Below are 20,969 nucleotides of genomic sequence, written 5' to 3' on the forward strand. Positions count from 1 at the left end.
AACAATAGAGCACACAGCACAGCCGAGAAAGCGGAGCGACGACATGAAGAAGTCGGCCGCGTGTTGACAAAGCAGAGTTACCAGTCCAGGGATGGAAGCAGGTGCTGAACCCAAGAAGAACGTGCAGACATATACCCTCAAACACAAAAGAAGGGTAAAAGAACCTGGTCCGCTTCGGGACCGATGCGGACGAAGACCACACTTACAATGAGTCACAACATACTGCTGGATCAGAGAACATCTTCCGTGATCACGGCAAAGACCGTAACGCCCCCTGACTGCTAGATAGATGTAACAATGGAGCAAACAGGGATTCCGTTTCTCGGTACCGTGGTTGGCAGCAGCGGTGGGCTATGGTGGCCCTGGGAATCCATGGTTCAGGAAGGGGGCGGGGCTACACTATTTCAACCCTACAGCAACAAAGGCCATGATTGGTCAGAGGCACGAGTCAGTCCTATAAAGACGCACCAATTTGTTTTTAAGTGGCATTCTGTCTCTGATTCTTGTAGTAGACACGTTTCAAATGAAAAAAGCAAATACCCCTGGGCCTATTAGAAGTCTTGGTCCGTTCAACCCAGGAGGAAGAAGACATCTTTATTTCCAATAAGGAGGGACTACTTGCCTGACTTTAAGGACTTATTGAGTTAATCTTGTGAAGTTGTACCCATCAAGTTGATTCCTAAATTAAACGATTTACTTTATTTTACTGTATTCCAGTTTCCAGCGTTGTCTTTCACAGGTAGCAACTTCTGTTTCCTCACCTTCCACAATTAGCAGAGCATTATGCATCGATTTAATAGGGTACAAATCTGAAATCTATGTGGACGTATGACTACTCCCCTCTGCATCACAATTTTTACCACTCAGATTAACCGGTCTTTGAGGGCACGTTCTTACAGAGCTACGAGGTGTATTAAACGTTATGTCCAGAACTCGAGTTCACAGACCATCAATAACATTCAAGGCTCTTACATTACTTTCGCCCTTCTCTTTGTCTAATGTGCAGCGTGCAGAAGGAGTCTGTGACAGTCGAAAGTTTGTTGTACACTGCCAGAGGACTAGTTGGCACCCAGCCTAGTTCAGCTTGCTGATCCATAGCTCCCACTGCCCCGCTGCTCTACTTTTGGCAGTGCGGGTTGCCACTGCTCCAACTGCTAGTCACTTCGGCGAGGTTTACAATCGGTGTGTAGCTTTAACACACGAGAAAAGTCCTCTTCCCTACTCAATCAGGGGCACCGTCGCCCGTTAGTGTGTGTGGTCAAAATTAGAAACAGGGAGTCTCATCTGTCCTTGAATTAATCAAACCTTTTCCATGAATAGTTAAAAATACTTAAAAATTGTAGACAATGAAAACAACAATAATGAACTGCAATGGCTTCTCTGCGCTTAACAAGGTATCAGGGCACCAGCCCTCCCATCCATGTTAAACCATGTAAGACCAGCAAGACCACTTAACATCCACTTAGCACTCCGCCCATGCTGAAATGCTAACGGTCCGATGGGAAAGATGCAAATAAACTAAAAATAGTTCCTAATTCTACATTATAATGCTCACAGGTGTCGAATCACTGAGTTGGTGGCGCCCCAGAACCTAAGAGTTACCTGCCTAGGAGACTTTGTCACACATTGTTTGAAACCAATAAGATCCAATAGAGCATGACAACTAGTTTGCTACAGTACCAAGAGGAAACTGAGAACTCAAGCCTCTTTTCAAGTTGACAGGCAAGTCTGTCAAAGCAATAACTCAAAAGTCTTACCATCTCATGACAAGTCATCGTCTGCACTTCATCAATTTTCATAGTCAAAGTCTCCAGCACCCCAGGATTCACCCCAGCACCTAATTCTTTCCCTAGTGAAGAAAATACTTCCCTGCTTAAATATCTGATACAGGGGCACCTACAGCCCCGGTATTATCATGTGATACTCAGTCTACAAACAATAAACTCTACATAATTGGCCTTGAGGGAAATATGGCTTCTCTTGCCAACTCTCGCATTAATCGTACATTTCTTCTTGCACTGCTCTCACAAATTCCTCAATTAAGGATCTTGAAATCAGAGGACATTCTGAGACTATCACTCGCTAGAATAAATAATTACAGGGCCATATGTTATCTTACTTCAGAGTCGATTATGAAATTCCTTTGGTTCAGTCGTGCTGAAAGAAAAGATCAAGGACTCAACCCAACGACTTTTCCAGATGAGCCCTCTGCGGAGGAATTTCTCTCATACTCCTGTCCACTTGTTGTTGCCAACTCTGGCACCAATGCTCTAGTCTGTAATGCTGCATCTGATGGCAATCGTGCGGTTCTAGAATTGTTGAATTTATTAGCTAATACTAAAGGTTTCCCTTGGCTGGAACCAATGCTGAACTCAATTCTCACTCTTAAAACACCAGCATGCACGACATAGCCACTGCAAGTTAACGGAATCAAGATTCTTTACTGGAATTCATGTGGGTTTCATCATTTAATGAAATTGTTTACGAGGCTCTATCCCGCTAATCTCCCCTCAATAATACTCTTGCAGGAAACTAAAACTCAATGCCCTTCTTTTAACTGGCTATACTATGTATTGCTCACCCGCCACAAGACTCACTCGGGGACTCTCTTCCGGTGGACTTGCTATTGCAATTAACAATTCGTTGAAAGTGCAAACCAATGTTATGTGGGAGTATTCCAACCTTTTGGGCATACTGTTGACCACAAATAGGAATAATGATCGTACCATCCTTATAATTACTCTATATTGGAACCCTGCAAATACGTCAATTGATGCTATATTTGATGAAATTGACAAGTGTCTTGAAACCCTATCAAACTAACAGAACTCTTGAAATAATAATTGGTGGGGACTTCAATTCTGACTGTGGAAACAGATCTTTAATAGGGGATAAAAAAATGCAATAAATCCTCTCGCATTAGAGGAGTTCAGTGGAAATCGTACCTTCAGGACTGGGACATGGACATGGTAGAGATAAGTGACACGAGCCCTAAAATTACATGGAATCGTGACTCTAATGTCTCGAGGATAGACTTTTTATTCGTAACGCACAACATCTTAGCTCATACCACTATTATTGATCAGCCCGATATTGCATGGAGACCATGATCAACTATCCACTTCATTGAAATGTGAATGCTCCTTACTACAGCTTGATCCCTCTTTAGGCTTTGCAGAAGTAGACCGCCATCAACTATTGCTTAGATGGAGCTAGGGACACTTTAAACAATTTGTCGACTATGTCCCAAGACATATAGATACAATGAAATATGAGAAAACCAAATCAATTATGGAAATAGCAGTACAATGCTCAGCAATAATAAAAAGGGGATTGGATCATTTTAGCGCTAAATATCAGAATAAGACACATCCTCATCCTTTTGATCCTATTTGTAAGATCTTAAAACTGGAAAAAAATAAAGCACTTAGGCAATTGAGAAGTAAAATTGAAGACTCAGTGACCTATCAACTTTTACGTAAGCGAATATTGCTTACATATAAACAGAAACTAAGACATGCTCGCATTATGAAATATAATAAAACTAATTGCACTCTAATCAGAGCAATATGTAGACATGACACGCGAATCATATGGCGTACCATAAAAAGCGATGACAACCAACTAGCATTGTCAATGTCGAATTGTATCTCAGAACATATATGGCGTGACTACATTGCATTCAAATTTCACGTTCTTAACAGATTCAGGAACGAACCTGAAGTGTCTTTATGTTACAGCGAGATGCGCTGATTAAATTGGTCAAATGGGCTATATCTAAATTGACCTACTCAAAATCAGCAGGGCCTGATGGGCTTCCACCATGTCTGTATAAAACCGACCCAGACCTGTGGGCGTTAATTTTAAAAACAAAATTTCAGTCCATGATTAGATCGGGGATCATTCCTTGCTCTTGGTTGATTTCAAACATTATTCCCATTTTTAAAAAAGGGGATCCTTCCCTACCTGGGAATTATCGGCCCGTCTCACTGATTGACACGGAAGCGAAACTGTTTGCAATTCTGCTCTTGTATGATCTCGAAAAATGTATTGAAACGCAAGGCCTATATTCGAAATATCAAACTGGCTTTCGCAAAAGCACGAGTACTTCACTAAATGCCACAATTATGGCACATGTAATAGCTGGTGCGAAATCCAAAAAAAAGTATCCTGCTTACATTGCACTAATTGATATGACGTCAGCTTTTGATAATGTAGACTGTTAAGGAGAATTCTCTCTTTAGGCTGAATTTCCTAACCTAGTGAGTCCCCCCAGCAGCTTTGCTGGATTTCTGGAGTTTGTTTTTTTCTCCTGCCAAGAGCGAGACTCTTTCTCCCACTCTTGGACATGATTTATGGTGTTCCTTTGACTGTTAATGTGTTTTATGGGCTATGGGGTCCTTTACTCCAAAGGGTCTCATGTGTTTTTACTATGTGTGTTACACAGCACCCTCCGTACAGTGACACAGGGGTGTCATAGTCACACCCCACCATAGACTACTCCATACCCTGGGGCTGACTACTGTCTCCCAGGGCATGTAAAGTCACCATTGGCTTGACTAGTCCCAAATTATTAACAGAAACCGGTACAAACCATCATATTGTGGACGTACTGGTCGGGGCAATTCGATTGCCCCGGGTCTGTTAGTCGAGGGGGCACGTCTCCGTCCCCCCCGATCGAGTTTTGGCTGGTGGCAGTGGATACTACTTTTTATATTCGACTGCAAATATATCCCTATGGGATTTTCCCATTGTTCGAGGCTACCAACATTAATTATTTAATTCTCATAGCCTCGAACATAACGCCGGTTTATTTATTTAATATTAATTTGCCGGTTGGTATTTTTTGCCAGGACTCGATTCTAAAATGGCGTTTGTGTTCTCTTATGTGACTCCAACCCAAGTCGAGCCCTTTGTTCCACTTTTTGGCGGGCTTCTCCGCAGAAGCCTCCAAAAGTGGTGCCACTCTGTCTGGGTACCACAGGGGGTGTGGGAGGGGGTTTAGGCACCCTGGACTGAGTTATCTTAGTAACTCAAGTGGCACTCTTGTGTGATTGGCCCAAGTGGTGAGCCGGCCGTTTCTGCATGTTTGATTGACAGCTAGGCTGAGTGAATGGGGGTATGCTGCATAAAAGCAGGGCTTTGGGGACTGGAACTTCAGAATTCGCCACAGGACCTGAGAATCCGAGGGAGAAGCTGAGCCGACCTACCACGACGACACCACCGGTGGAGCCCTGCGGAACCGACTCAACACTTCCCGACAACAGAGAAGATCTCCCGGCTGGAGAGGCTTCTTCCCCTGACTGGTGGGCACAACCAGTTTACCTTCTTCTCTTCGCACCCCAGACCAGCTTGTGGTCGAATTGCCCGTGCCAAGCACCCCGGCAACCGGATAGCCACTTACCACTGGACCGCGAATTACAGGACCGCTCCTTTTACCTGAAAAACTCAGCGGCTGGTTTCTTCCCTGGCAGTGCAACAGACTCCTGTCTTCCTCCCCGACGAGATCTTCTCTTCCCCCGGACGAAGCACCGACTTGCATCCGCTGCCAGGAACAACTGCCCTCGCTGGAGTATTCTCACCACTTTAAGGTACCGTGTCCGCCAGGCCTCCCTTTCTAAAGATTGCTACAAGGTAATAATAATCCCTTAACCTTCTGGGCTGGCCGCCTTGACCCTCTAACTGGTCTCTTTCTTTGGTCCAACTCCTTTCTGAACCTTTTCAAGACTTTTGTGCACTTCAACCGTGTGACCTTGGACACATTTCGTTCTGATCCTCTGAAAGTGGATCCGGCCCTTTGAACTCTAACTTCACAGTTTTACTTTGCCTTCCTCTCTTGTTGTGTTCTTGTGAAAGTGTTGGGACCCGTTTCAAAAATTATACTCTGCTTTTCTCTCCCTTTTTAAAACTAATTATTAGAGTGCCATCTGCGTTAAGCGCTCACCGCTGTCTGAAAATAAGTGGGGCTTTACTTAAGACTTGTCTAATATTCTTTTAAGGGGGTGTATATCTTTTAGTGACCGTGTTTTTGGATTGCTTACTATTAGTGTCTGTGTGTTTTTCTAGATGTGGTTTTAAATAAATAATTATATCTCTTTTACACCAAGCTCTGGTCAGTGTTTACTTGTTCCATTGTGTTCTTTTGACCTATTGTGAATACTCTGTATACTGCCTAACTCTTCTTGAGGGAAGTCGGACTGCTCAGCCACAGCTACCAAGTGAATCTGTGTGGTACAGACTGCTACCAAGTGGGTTTACTGCCAAACACCTGTAGTCCTAAATCTTTTGCAGTGGTCCCAGAGGGAACTGCACAGGTTTCTGCCTAATCTCCTTTGGACAAAAAAGTTAAAAATGGGAATTCCGCCCGTCTTACTAGGCTGGTTTATTAAATTGCACAAAAACACCTTGTATAAGATAAACATTTCTGCAGAGGGGAGAACTACTAAGCCCATAATGACCTATCTAGGTCTAAAGCAGGGTTGCAATGTTGCAACCACATTTTTCAACCTATATATGTCTGATTTAGATCACACTTGGAGCACTAAAAATGTATTCTCAGTAAAAGTTGGCACCTTACGCCTGCAATGGATTGCATTCGCCGATGATCTCATAATTTTTTACCCTACCCCGGTAGGTCTTCAAGTAAAACTACAGCTGTGTGAGGAATTTGCAAGAGCGCATAATTTATCTCTGAATCTTGCCAAAACGGCCATTATGAGATTTGGGTCCTTTAACAAGAATAGAGGCTACCAATGGCAGCTTATGAACATCTCGGTCCCCTTGATCGCAAACACGATCTACATTGGCTACTATCAGAGGAAAACTCACTTAATGCTTGGATCGGTCTATTAAAGCATAAGAGCAGACACTTACTTTCTCAATTGAAAATGATTTACGCTAAATATTGCAAATTTTCATTAGTCCCCTTGATTGAATTTCTCACGCTCAAGATTGAAAGTGTTTTACTATACTCTCTTGAAATCTGTCTTTGCGATATGAGCATAATCTTAGATCCCTTACAAGGAACTTTGTTAAAATCTGCTATGCATTTTCCCTTGTCTCTACCAAACCCTATAGTGAGACATGAATTGGGGCTAGTAGCTCTATCTACACGTAGGAAATGGAGACAGCTAGTAAATTATGCAAGAATATGCTTAACGCCTACTAACTGCCTTTATATTGACATGAAATCTAGCCTTGATATGACTAACATCTCTTTAATTACTCATCATCAGTCTAGCATGCAGACAATATTGACTGATGGACGAACAAATAGAGAAATACAAAATGCATAAGGAATACTCTGCTCAAACTAAAAAACACATCCCTAGATATCATTATATTGATTCTTTTCCTTGTAATCATTTTAGAAGGGCCTTCCTGTGGTTCAAATTTAATTTATATTATACACGTGAAAGGACCAAATATAGGAACAATACAAAAGATACAATTTGTGAAAAATGTTGCTTTCCATTTTGCACAGAACCAAAGGAGACCCTGAAACATTTGATTTCATTTTTTCCTTATTTTAAAGCTAACAACAATTCTACTGATGAAATTTGTAAATATAGATTACGAGGACTGTCTTGATTCTTTGTGGGCAAGAATGATGCAGGGAAATCATAAGCCGCTAATATATGCTCTAGTTTCCTTCTGTAAATATATAGAAAAGGAACTAGTACTATATGATACTAATTGACTTTTTGCTTTCGTTATTAGAACTCTCTGTACTGTATATATATGTTTTATGAAATCTTAAATGAAGCTTTTGTTTTAATTGAATTCATTCACTGTATTATATGCATCTGTTTTCTGAAATGTGCTAAATGTAGCTTTTGTCTTAAATTGAATACACAGTAAATAGATCTTTTTTGTAAAGGTTCTACTTTTGTATTGATCCATGGACAAATTAAAAAAAATAAAGCATTAACTCAAAAGTCTTACCATCTCATGACGAGTCATCGTCTGCACTTCCTCAATTTTCATAGTCAGAGTCTCCAGCACCCCAGGATTCACAGCCAGGATCCGAGAGAAGTTCTGCAGCCTGTGCATGAAATGATGGTACGCGAGATGGACCCAGGGTAGGCACATCGCCATCTCGTCTTTCATCACCTGGGATTCTTTTAGGTCTGTGATGCAGGATAAAAGGGCCATCTGCAAAAACTGGATGGTTTGTGGGAAAAATAAAGAGCGCATGGGTTACCAACGCAATAAAGATACTATATTCAGTGCAGCCCATTATAAAATATCTTCTACAGACATACATACAAAATTCAATATTGTACACTCCTGATATGCATTTTCTTCTATGTTTGAAAAGAAAAAAAACGGCTTGAAAGGCAGACTCTTTGCCTGATACAAGTCTCTGAGGAGACCACCCACCATCACCTCCCACAAACATCTGCCTTAAAAGTCATGTTAGCATGCTGCAGCTATGTAGCTATTTGTTTAAAAAAAAAAAGACATTGCCCTCGCTGTAGTCGTTTAAAAGACCCACCAGAGTAACCACTAGGGCAGTCCTTTTTTTGTTTTGCAAATGCAATACGCAGCTACAATGGCTGGTCATCCCTAAGACACTGAAGAAGCATCAGCAGAACACAATTAGTTTCTCTATCTTGGTGGGTGTACTCTTGCTAGCTAAGTAATTTGAATTGTTTCGCACCTACCTGTAACTCATCTGGAGAGGACACACTCATGTTAAGCAGGAGAAAGTCCCGCACATAGCGCAGAAACAGCTCATGTCGGTCGATCTCGCTCAGTCCTGAAATGAAGACCCCAAGTGGAGTTTGGAGGAAGATCTCCACAAATTTCTCTGCACCTGAAGGAAAGAAAAAATAAAAGCACAAATGAGGAAGCTGGCCTGTGTGAATTCCAAGTGATTTTCTAAAGTTGATGGACTGGCTGGCATCTGCACACGTGATCACATCCAGCTTAAAATAACGTGGGACTGAATTTGTTAAAACTGTACAGATAGAAACCTAGACAAGCTGACGAGAAGATGAAAGAATGAATGCAGACAGCGTAATTGCCAATTAATTCCAGCATGGTACGTGGAAATCTGGAGAGGCACTTCCGTAATCCCCTGGACATTCCATACGTCACTTCCTGAGCACAGTGCCAGCATGATGCAAACATAATAACATATGTAATGCTTGCTACAGAAGTTTTTGCCGTTTCTTAAAGCTGTAAATAACAGTAATTCATACTACCAGATTTAATGGTACACAGTGTATTACTCAATGGTGCATGAAAGGCTGAGTTGGTCCTGCCAGAATTCCAACTTGTTCCCTGCAGGGTAAAGAACTAATTTAAGAGTGATAAGAGACCGAGGGAGACAGAGTTGGAGGGAGAGAAAGTGAGAGACTAAATTTGCTACTGCCTGTGCCAACATTTTTGCGCACCTTTTGCATCTAATGCATCCGTTATAAGAGAGAGTGTAGATTGCCCATTTGAATTTGTTCTATGGGTAAAAACAAACACTGTAGTTCTCAGTAGAGACTCAACAATTATTGGAGCAAAACTGACCTGCGCTTCAGAATTTACCTTCTTGATTTCTAATGTACTGAGCCTGGGAATAAAGCTCCTCCAGGTAATCCTTGATCCTCCAGCTGAAAGGCATAGTATTGTGAACACTTTCTGGAAGCTTCATGTAATTCTGCACCAGGATTGTTTCTGACTGGGAACTACAAGAAGCAGACAATGTGGGAGAGAATATGATTAGACAGGACATAAATAAATGTAGGCAGTGCCCAGTATAAAATCACTTTTGGCACACAGTCATTCTGGCTTCTGTCCCACAAATAGTACAGAAATTACCATCTTTCTGCATAGGAAAAAGCTGCTCAACCTGAGTGGTGGGGGAGGAATGGCTGTATGGATTTTGTTAGATCTGTCAGCATCACTTGATACAGTGGACCATGACATACTTATCCACCGCAGAGGGGCTATGTAACCATCTAAGCTAAAAGGCTAAACAGCGATTCCAGATGTTTGGAAAGAGCTTCTCTTTCCTGCTTTCCTCCTATAGACTTCAAAGGGTTCACCATCTTTTTCCTATTGTGTGCACCGTTTTCCCAAATGTTTGGCGGTACGTAAAACCTTCAGCCTTACTTACCATGCTTTTGCTCACGTTTTCTGGGGAGACTGATTATTAGGAAATATTTTCTTTTTCACCTTTACCTCCCTAGATTCATATGAGACCCCCAGTTCTTTTTGCATGTTTTGAACCCTGTCCCGACTTTCTGGAGGTCAGAAAAGCCGTCTGCTTTACTTCCCTTGTCTGCTTTGCTCATTCTTATGGGGGAACTAGCTAGTCCCTAAGAATGTCAGTACTGAGACACATGTCTCTCTCTACGGATGTTTATGTTGTAACAATTGCACACATCACCTTATAGTGAAGTGCAGTTAGGATACTTTGTATGTTTATAAGGAACAAGTTACTTACCTGTGACTATTGTTCTCCAGCATGGGTCTGGCATGGATTCAAATGCTCAAAAATATTCCCAGTCGTCAGGCCGGTAATCCTCAGTAAAAGAAAAAAGTTTCTAAGCCAGGCTTATCTCAAGAGTGAATGTGAGCAGTACCAGTCATTACACAGAGGAATTTCAATCACAGTAGTTCAAGTAGACACTTATACTCAAGGTTTCTTGGTAAAACACTTATTAATTTATTACACAATCATTTAGAAAACATTTGACTAGAAGGAGGAAACTTAATATTATATACCAATACACTTCAATACAAAACTCTAAGATTTTGAGAGTTTGAGCTCCCCTGAAAAAGGAGCCAAATGGCAGTTCAGTTACTTAGAAGTGAGCAAAAAGGCATAAAGTAAGTAGAATAGATCACATATACTTTTTAAACAGTGCAAATAGTTTCAGTTCACCAGAAGAGTTCAATTCAAGTCAATAGGCCTAGGCCAAAGTCAATGGGCTAGTGTTCTGGATAGGAAATAGCAGTTCTGGTATCAAACGGTAAAGTCTTTGCGAAAGTTCTGAGAAGTAGTTTAGGCGAAAAAGAATCATATGTTGGGTCACAAGCCGATTAGGCCTGCAAGTTGGGAAAGTTTCACAAACTTTCACTGCTAGGGTGGCGTTCTCTCAATCGGGTTGACACAGTACCTTAGTATGAAGAAACAAATGCAGCTGAAGTCGTTGGTTCCTGGCAGTTCCTGCAGATATCACTGTTCCTGCGCCTCAGTCGTGGGGACAAGAGGGAGGACGTCGCGGGGACTGCACGGGATCGTCGCAAAATGCAAACAAAATGGAGTCACTTCAGTTCCAGTAGCTGTAGATTCAAGCACACAAGCTGGTGTTCCTCTCCCTGGTGTTCTGCTTAGTTAAAAATGGCGCAGGCGCAATGCATTCTGGGAGCGCTCGCAGCCATGTTGGATATTTACTTCACTCCGCAGTGAAAGGCTGCACACACATAGTGTTAGATTCACAGTGCTGAGACAAACATGCTTTTTCAAACTTAGTTTGCAGTCAAGGCCATTTCTGCTGGGAAAAGCTAACGTTGTTATGACTTGCTACTGTTCTCCGTGGAGCATGTTTTTAGAGCAGGGAGGCCCTGCATTCCTTGGGGGGGGGAGCTCTCGATTGACCCAGCTGGCAACCGACGGCTGTTCCTCAACTGCGCAGGTGCAATTCCAGAAGGTTCGAGAATTAACTCCTTTTTTTGGAGTGCCTATATAGGCGGAAACCTGGAAGGGTCAGGTGAGACTTCAGCCAGAGAAGGACGCTCCGTCTGGCCTTCCTGTGAGCTGTGGCACTCTCGTCCTGGCTGTCCCGGGGGTCTTCCAGCCGATTCTGGATGAGATGAGGAAAGATAATACGCTTACAGTGATGTATTCTTTCTTTGACTTCTTTACTTCTTCTGCGATTTATGTCCATGTTAGTTTTATGAGTTATTTCTATGTACCTGTAATCTTTGAATAAATAGCCGTAAAGAGCGGATTATCTTCTAAAGCGTGCGTGGCTGTGAGTTATTGTGCCTGTCTGTTTTTGGGTTGAAGTATTTGCTCTATAATTGCATTGGTGATTTATGGTAGTTCCGTGCACTTTTCAGAGGAGAGCAATACACCTGGTTAATCCTAACCTCGACAACGGTATCCAAATGGCTTACGAGTTGATTGGTCCCACCAACTCAAAGGAAGAAGTCATCCTTGAAGGGGCCTCACTGTCGAGATGAAATTGGCAATTCGGACCTGCAGCAGGGCTTTGCCGGGCAAACCAACGGTCCAGGAGTTGCAGCAGCCGTCCTCTTCTTCGGTTCTTTCGTTCCAGTGGTCTACTCTTCTTTCTAGAGACTCGCCTTTTAAACAGTTCTCTCCATTTCATTCCAGCCTAGCTGTCACTCACCCAGCAGGGTGGCTGTCCTTGCCGGACAGTCAGCCAGCCAATCACACCAGAGTGCATTTGGGACTCCTAGGAGACCAAGCACAGGGAGATTCGGGCACCTCCCTCACTTTCTGCCCACCCCAAACATTGGGGCGCCAGAGGCGGTCTTCAGTCCTGAAGCCCGCCGAAGGCATACGAACAAAGGGACCAAACCTGGATTGGCGCGCAGACAAAAACGTTAGAAGGACCTTTCCAAAAAGAAACAGCGAAAAAAGAAGACCGGGACCCGTTTAAACAAAGGGACTTAAGGCACTGTTGGGGTGAATTCTCATTTCATGGCTAATTTCCCTTACCTATAGAGTCCCCCAGCAGCTTTGCTGGATTTGAAGGTTTTGTTTCTTTTTACCTGCGAAGAGTGAGATTCTCTTTCCCACTCTTAGGCATTTTTGCTATGCGTGTTCTAGGCTATTTTTGTGTTTAATGCCTATGGGATCTTTTCCCTCACCCATAGGAACCATCTTTATGCACATGTGTTACACAGCACCCCCCGTGCAGTGACACAGGGGTGTCGTAGCGACCCCCGAACAGACTCCACACCCTAGGACTGACTACTGTCTCTCAGGGCATGTAAAGTCCCCATTGACTTTACTAGTCGATTTTTATGAACTTAACCAGTACACCCAATCTTAATATGGAAGTACAGGAAGGGGTTAATAGTTTTCCCCCTATGTTCATTTTCGAGAGGGTACTTTAAAGTCCCCCTCTACAATGTTTCTGGCTGGTGGCTGTGGTTACTACCCTTTATATTCGACCGCAAATATTTCTCTATGGGATTTTCCCATTGTTCGAGGCTACCTTTTTCTGACAGCCTCTAACATACCGCCCATTTATTTTATTATTAACTTTACTCCGGTAGGTTTTATTTGCCAGAACTTTGATAAAACTTCTTTCTCGAGTCTTACTCCATTTTCCTAACCTAGGTCGTGGATCCTTTGTTCGTCCTTTTGGCCGGCTTCTGCCAAGAAGCCCTCCTTTCGGCACCACTGAGTCTGGGGTGAGTCTGTTTGGGAGGGGGAGTAGAACCCACGGACAGAGTTGCCACAGAAACTCAGGATCACTCTAACCTGATAGGCTGGAGGGTCTCCCGCCAAGCTGACCACTCCACTGTGTGAGTGACAGCTAGGCTGTATGAATGGGTCTCTTTCTGCATAAAAGCAGGGTCCTGAGAACTGGAAGAGCAAGACGGCACCACTGGAACTACTGAACCGAAGGGGAGAGAAGCCAGAGACATCTTCAGCATCTACACCACCGGTGAAGCCCTGCCGGATCGTCTCACCACTTTTCTTCCACACGACGAGAGCGCCTCCTTCCCTTGAGCTGGTGGGGTCAACCAGTTCACCCATCGCATCCTCGGACCTGCCTTGGTCGAATCGACAGTGCCCAGCACTTGGAGACCGGATAGCCAGGCAGCTATCGACCCGGACCGCGATTAAAAGGAGCGTACCTTTTAAACTTTGTTTGGCAGCACCGCGGCTGGTTTCATCCCTGGGTAGTGCAGTGACTCGAACCTTCCTCCATGACGAGAGCCTCTCTTCCTCTGTTGGATCCCTCGACCTACATGAACTACCAGGAACAACTGCCACCGCAGGAGCCACTTCTTCACATTTAAGGTACATTATTCCGCCAGGCCGCCCTTTCTCCGTGGTAGCACTAAAGGTGTTTTAAATCCTTTAACTACTTGTAGCCCTCTCTCTTAAAATTGTCTTTCACCTTGCATCTACCTCTTCAATATTATTCTACTAAAGACTTGACTGCAGCTATAAGAAAATGTTTGCTCCTAAGCTCTTGGTCCTGTACCACTGACTCTGGCTCAGGCCTATTGACTCTGGCTGATTTGTTAGATCTGCTCACTAGATTAGTTTTCAATGAGAAATGTGTTGATGCACCTAAACCTTCTAAACCCCTCTTTCTTCCTACTGTTTTAACTTGTGGAGTGCGATTTTGCTCAGTTTTCATTCACTTATCTTCCTGCTAAAGTGTTACTGTGCATTACTTGTTCACAAAACTTCAGGGAAGTGTGAAGGGAATTAGCACATTTATGAGAATTCTCCCAAACAATAGGGAGTCTGGAGGATCTTCCTGGAGCTCTGGACTGGCTTAAAAACGATTCCTCTCCCTGACAATTGGTTCCTGCAGCAGCAATGGAAGTACAGCCAGCTTCAAGAGGATGTCCAGACGAGTTCGTCTTGGGGTCGAATGGTCCGACCAACCCAAGGTGAGAAGTCGTCCTTTGCAGGGCTTCTTTAGTCGAGGCAAATTTAGAGCTTCAGCCACCAGCCATTAAATGTAGAAAGAGTAACATAAAAATGTTACATGAGAAACTAGACAAAGGTGATACTAAGTAACTCCTCCAGCACCCTATGGTAAGATAGTGTGTGCTCGGTCTAGAAAGTTACAAAATGTAAGTAAAGTCAATTTCACTTCACTGCTCTTAGAAACATTAGTTTCACCAAGAGAAGTTGTTTAAAACCTTTGGGAAATCTAAGACTTCCCTGTACCACTGCACTGAAGTCATTCCCAATGGGTATCATCTGATTTAGAGAAACTAACAGTGTGTTTTGAAGTGTATTATAAGTGTTACATATATTGCACCCTTCTGAAGAAGGCTTATACAACTGACTGTGAAATAAATTAATAATTGTTTTATCAAGAACCCTTGAGTGCAAGTGTTTATTGGAATAACTGCTACACTGAAACTCTGTCACAACATTACTGCTCACATTGACCCCTCTTGAGATAAGCCTGGTTGCTCAGCCACACTACCAAACTGTGTAGTTCAGACTTATACCAAAGGTTGGGTACCTATTGCCAGGAGGTCAAGGTTATTCTAGTGTACCCAAAGGGTACTGCATACAACCGTGCCTAAAACTCCGGCACCACGTTGCAAAACGTTTCCACTTGTGCCCGTAGCAACCAAGAGTCAATGATGCCCTGGCAAGGACCTCCCTGCAGTCCGCAGGCAGCGCATATCCTCCGAACTCTAAGGCTGCAGGAGCCTGGTTTGTGATATAGGATTGCGCCTCCTTCTTTGGCGAGCAGATCCGCAACCACTGGTAGCTTAACCAGGGGCGACGCTGACAGGCTGAGAAGATCTGGGTACCAAATCTGCCACAGCCACGCCAGGGCGACGAGGATCACCCTGCATCAGCACCGTTTGTGTTGATCGATGACTCAGTAGGAGAGGCAACAGCGGGTACGCGTACAGGAACAGGCCTTCCCACGGGAAGAAAAATGCATCCCCATGCTCCTCGACTAGTGGAACCGGCTGGCGAATCACTAGCATTTGGGACTCGTCTCCGTCGCAAACAGGTCAATCTGGGGTCTGCCACATTGAGGAAGAGGCTGTCCACTTGATCCCGTCGAAGTTCCCACTCGTAGCAAGAGCACAATAGTGTTCTAGACTCCCGCCAGGTGAAAAGGAATGAGTAACATCTCCTGGGCGATGGCCTAGTGCCCCAAGTCCTGTGCCTCTCTGGAGAGCAGTGGGGAACTGGTACCCACCCTGCTTCCTGATGTAGAACATTGTGGTATTGTCCGTGAAGACCCTCACCACCTTGTCCATGAGGGATGGAAGGAATGACTTGATTGCCGAGAACACTGCCCGCAGATTCAGGGCATTGATGTGGAGCTCCCTCTCATCCAGTAGCCACAGGCCTCTGGCGTGGAGACGTCCAGTGTGATCTCCCCAGCCCTCCAGGGAAGCGTCCGTGGTGACCGTCTCCTGGTATGGAAGGGGGGGTGATGGAAATCCGTGTCCCGGCGATGTTAAAGCGCACGCCCCACCACCTTATCACTCGACGGAACTCCTTGTCAAGAACAATCTTGTTTGGAAAGCTTACGGACAACTGGATCCACCGATCGTCCAGGAGTCGGATCAGGGAAATGCACGATGACATCATGCCGGGCAGCGACTTGATGGTCCGTACCATGGCGGTCTTCAGTGCCTACAGCCACTGCTTCTAGCCCAGCACGGCCGCTATCCTTTCTTCCAAGGGGGCTGCCAGGCAGGAGACTGTGTTGAGCCTGGTCCCCAGGAACAGTGGGTTCTGCGATGGTATCAAGCAGGATTGTGGATAGTTGACGGAGAACCCCAGATCCATCAGCCGCTGGCACCAGGCACTTTGTGAACACCCTGGGTGCCGACTTCAGTCCAAAGGGAAGGACCTTGAACTGTTAGTGTCTTCCCTGTACCACAAAGCGCAGGAAATAGCAATGCTTCTCGTGAATGGAGCTGTGAAAATATGTGTCTTCCAGATCCAGCAACAACGAGAAGTCTCCTTCCTCCAGTTGGCCGAGCACGTGCTGAAACTTGACCATCCTGAATTTTTGGAACTTGAGGTATTTTTGTTGAGGCACCACAGGTCTAGAATGGGCATCCAGCCCCTGGTCTTGTTCTTTACCAAGAACTATCTGGAGTTGACTCTGGAGCCCCCTGAGTCGCTTTGGAACCAACCCTATCGCCCCCTTTTTTAGCATGGCCCGTACTTCCTGCAGGAGTGGAGGGATTTGCTGCTCCTGCCGGGCCACTGCTGGATCTCTATAGTGTGCCCGTGGGCGAGAGCGTCCAGCACCCACTGGTCGGTGGTGATCTTTTATCACTCGCTTACAAAGCCTGCCAGCCGGCCTCCCACCGGGGTGCACGGGTGGGGGACGTCCTGGCCAGTTCAATCTTGCTTCCGGACCTGCGTGCCGCCTTGGAAGCGACAATGTCAGCCACCTCCACCGAAAGACTTGGAGCGGCCCCTGTAGGCCTCTTGGGTCGTGAACCGGGAGGATCGACGGTACGAGGAGGACATTCCGCTGAACCCTTTTGACGATCTGCCTGACCTTCCGCCGGAGGCACGAAAGGATGGATGCTGCTGCTGAAGAGTACCCAGGGCACGGGTCGTCTCTGTGTTCATCTTAATGGCCTGCAACAAATCATTAACGGCTTTCCCAAAGAGGTTGTCACCGTCGAAGGGCATGTCCAGCACCCTCGTTTGGACCTCTTGACGGAAGTTGGTGGCCTTCAAACAGCCACGACGCCGGAGGCAGGCACCGTTCTCCATATGTCAGAACCCTGTTTCCGCGATGTCCAGGGACACAGTGATGGCATCGTCTGATGCCACCTCACCCTCCTGGAGGATCTCAAGTGCCTTGACCGCCTTGTCATCAGGCAGAAATTCCAGCAGCGGGGCAATCTTATACCACAGCTTCCTGTCCCACCTGGCCACGATCGCAAGTGAATTTGCTGCCTTGACTGTCGTCGCTGCCGAGTAGATTACCTTCCGATCTGTGGCATCCAACGTCTTTCCCTCACTTCTTCCTCGGCCGCCACCAGCTCTATTGTCGAGTATGACTTTGTCTGGGCTACCTGAGCCTTAAGGGGGCATGTCAGACACCTTTCCCTGCGCCTTGGTCTTCTCCGGCTTCTCCCGGAACTTCCCTTGGTTAGCCGATTTTCTCTTCGAGGAGGAGCTGGAGCGATAACTGGTGATGGAGGCAGATGGCAAAGATGAATGCACCCTACCCGCTTACGCAGCGACCCCGATGGAAACTGTGCTTGGTCTCGTCTTTGACCTCCACGTATGGAGAGCCCTCAAAGGACTTAGAAGCCCGCTCCTCGGACCGGCGGGTCCTGGGCGAGGCATGCCCCTGCTTGCCGCACGGGGTGTAGGCCTTGGCGTTGAGCCACGCCGCCAACCTACTGTGATGATCCTTGACGGTGCGCTTGGAGAACCTCAAGACAGATTTCACAATCCGCTTCCCTGTGGTCCGGATGGAGACAGTAGAGGCACTGGGAGTGTTTGTTCTCCACAAACACGTTCCACAATCCCCAGCTGGAGCAGAGCTTGAAGAGTGAGCCTCCTTCCTTCTCCTCCGACATGGTCCGGCGTGCGGTGTAGGCCCGATGGCCTTCTGGAATCTTTGATGAAACTGTCGACGATTCTTGCCCTTGAGGGATGTTGAAAGACACTGACAAATGGATCCCCGCTTGTCGGTCAATGGAACGAACAGCACAGAGGCTCAATTTGACAAAAATAGAAACTTTTCTACTGAAAAAAGCGCGAAAATGTAGAAAAGCATGAGGAGCAAAACACGAGGACTCCCAACACTTGAAAGTGTGGAAAAAATCTGAAGATGGCTGCCAGAGGAGGGTCTTAGGGAGAGGGCAGTATGACCCAGAGCTCAGTGAGCTCAGTGATTGGTTTATAGGTGAGCATATGAATCCATGCCAGACCCCATGCTGGAGAACTTTTCATATAATGGCTTTCTTGTTACTTTGACAATGAGCCCAAAACAAGCTGGTGGCACCTGAATAATTTTTTACTTTTATTGTGGTATTTTTCGTATGCACTTTTGAATTTACTGCAAATTACCACTAAAGGTGGCTAGCACCCTAAAATGACGGCCACAAAATGTTTGCTTGTTCTATGGCCATATTGTTCCTTGGCCTTCTCAGGTCAAGAAATGCCTTACATGGAATCTCCTTTCCCGGGGAAAGATGCTGTTTTCATGGGTAGATGGGGCTTTGTGTGTGAGCCAGAGGTCTACAACAACTGTAGCCTGAAAGTCGGTTGCTGGACAGATGCGATGACCAGTAGGTTTCCATGACTGCATATGTGGATAAACTAGGATGTTTGAAGGTTGCAGATCCTTACCATTAGTGGGCTTGTTCCCAGTTTGAATCTTGGTTAAAAGGAGGGCCCCTCCCACTGTTCATCAGATCATCGTTGGAGTTGTTGGGAAAGATTTCTATTTTAGCAAACTTTCCCTCCATATTCTATGGACCCCCAAACTTTGTGCTGATGTTTTGGACCCTGTCCTGACTTTTTACAGAGAAGCGAAGCCTGCAGCATCACTTCCCTGGCCTTTTTCTCATTTTTCATTTTGTTATGGGGAAACAGACTAATCCTTCAGACTGCCAGTACTGGCAAACCATATTTCCCTTATGTTTTTCTACTTTTTACATCCTTTGATAACATTTTTACATTACTCACAGCATTTTACAATTCAGTGCAATGGGGTTACTTTTATATCACTCTAGCCTTTTAACTATGGGATTTTTGATTACTTTTAAATGTGATTAAGACAAGCTGGTGACAGCAAATACCATTTCTGCTCTATTTTTAGTTGAGACAGTCACGTTTACTGTGTTTGGCTACTAACGGTGGCTAGTGTCCTAAAATGGCCATGCAATGAGATTTTTTTGCTTGTTCTTTAGCCATTTGGTTTGGCATTCATCCTGGCTTCCCAGGTCTGGAAATCCCTAAAATAGTCCTACAAATGCCCAAGAAAGCTGCTGCTTTCGTAGGCTGCTGCATGCCATTTGTGTGTGGACCCAGAATGTGGGTTCGGACTGTCTGGTCTCAATCCACACTCTAGTGCCAGAAAGTTTAATGTGCCTGCACGAAAGGAACAAACAGTAGTCCCCGATTGGTCCACTGCTGGCTGAGTGAGTGGTGCAGATCCTAGAATTGGAGGACTGGGTTTGATCACTCCACTGAATTTAGGCTACAAAGAGCCCTGCAGTCATTCCAGCAGATCAGCAATGGAACCAAGTAACATGCGTATCTGTGCAGCTGACTGAAGACCCGTGGATGACTTCTGAAGAGGCCAGGCAACCATTCATGCAATTGTCCCCGTGAAGCCCTGCTGGACTACCTAATCTGAGAAGGCCTTTGTTGGTGCTGCAACCCTCGGACTGGTGGGACCAACCAGTCCCAATGTCTTATCGCGTTCCTGCAGCTTGGAGTAATCGAAATTGCCCCTGGACCACCCAGTGGACCGACCAGCTCTGAATTGTGCTACTGCGCCAGAAGCATCGCAGTTTCATGTTCTTGTCTGGAACTTCGTTGGTCACCAGCTAGTCCTACAAGTCGCCTTCCTGTCAAGTTTCAGCTTCTCAGCATCAAGGGATCCTGTCCTGGAAGGACGTCTTTGTTTGCGACAGGAGAGACGCCTGCTGTCATGCCCTTGCGTGGTGATTGTCACTGCAACCAGCTCCCCTATGTCTGGTACAATGTCCTGATGAGGCCTGCATCAGTGCCTGCTGCATTTCTACTTCATAAAGGTGCTGGGGTGGTCAGGAAAACCCCCCATGATAACAAGGGATCATGTTGCGTGCACCGTATTAATAACTGGGGATGGTGTTGAAGGAACAAGTTACTTACGTGTAACTATTGTTATCCAGCATAGGTCTGGATTTACATGCTCATGAATATTCCATCGTCAGTCCGGAAATCCGCGGTAAAAGAAAAAACAGTTTAACTTTCACCTACAAACTATTTCTCCTCTAAACCAATCACTGAGCTCTGGGTCATATTGCCCCTAGCCAATGACTGCCCTCTCCCTAAGCCCCTCCTCTGGCAGCCATCTTCAGCTCTGTTTGACAAAAAAAAACTTGTAACCAAAAAAGCGTGAAAACGTAGATCAGATCACAGAGCAAAACAAGAGGACTTCCCAACATTTGAACGTACGTTAAAAATCTGAAGATGGCTGCCAGAGGAGGGGCTTAGGGAGAGGGCAGTCATTGGCTGGGGGCAGTATCACCCACAGCTCAGTGATTGTTTTACAAGAGAAATACAGTTT

General features: G+C 45.3%; 1 protein-coding gene across 3 annotated transcripts in view; it reads right to left on the minus strand.

The window, feature by feature from the left end:
• RNF213 (ring finger protein 213) overlaps window positions 1–20,969 on the minus strand; it is a 3,248,263-nt gene that overhangs the window by 916,350 nt on the left and 2,310,944 nt on the right. For all 3 annotated transcript variants that reach the window (XM_069655189.1, XM_069655190.1, XM_069655188.1), the window contains exons 36-38: window positions 9,544–9,683; window positions 8,667–8,818; window positions 7,945–8,163 (exon numbers count right to left, since the gene is read on the minus strand). In XM_069655189.1, the coding sequence (XP_069511290.1) occupies window positions 7,945–8,163; window positions 8,667–8,818; window positions 9,544–9,683 (511 nt within the window). The remainder of the gene's footprint in view (window positions 1–7,944; window positions 8,164–8,666; window positions 8,819–9,543; window positions 9,684–20,969) is intronic.

This window comes from Ambystoma mexicanum, chromosome 3q (assembly GCF_040938575.1).
Source record: "Ambystoma mexicanum isolate Mex_15411 chromosome 3q, UKY_AmexF1_1, whole genome shotgun sequence".
Lineage (NCBI taxonomy): Eukaryota > Metazoa > Chordata > Amphibia > Caudata > Ambystomatidae > Ambystoma > Ambystoma mexicanum.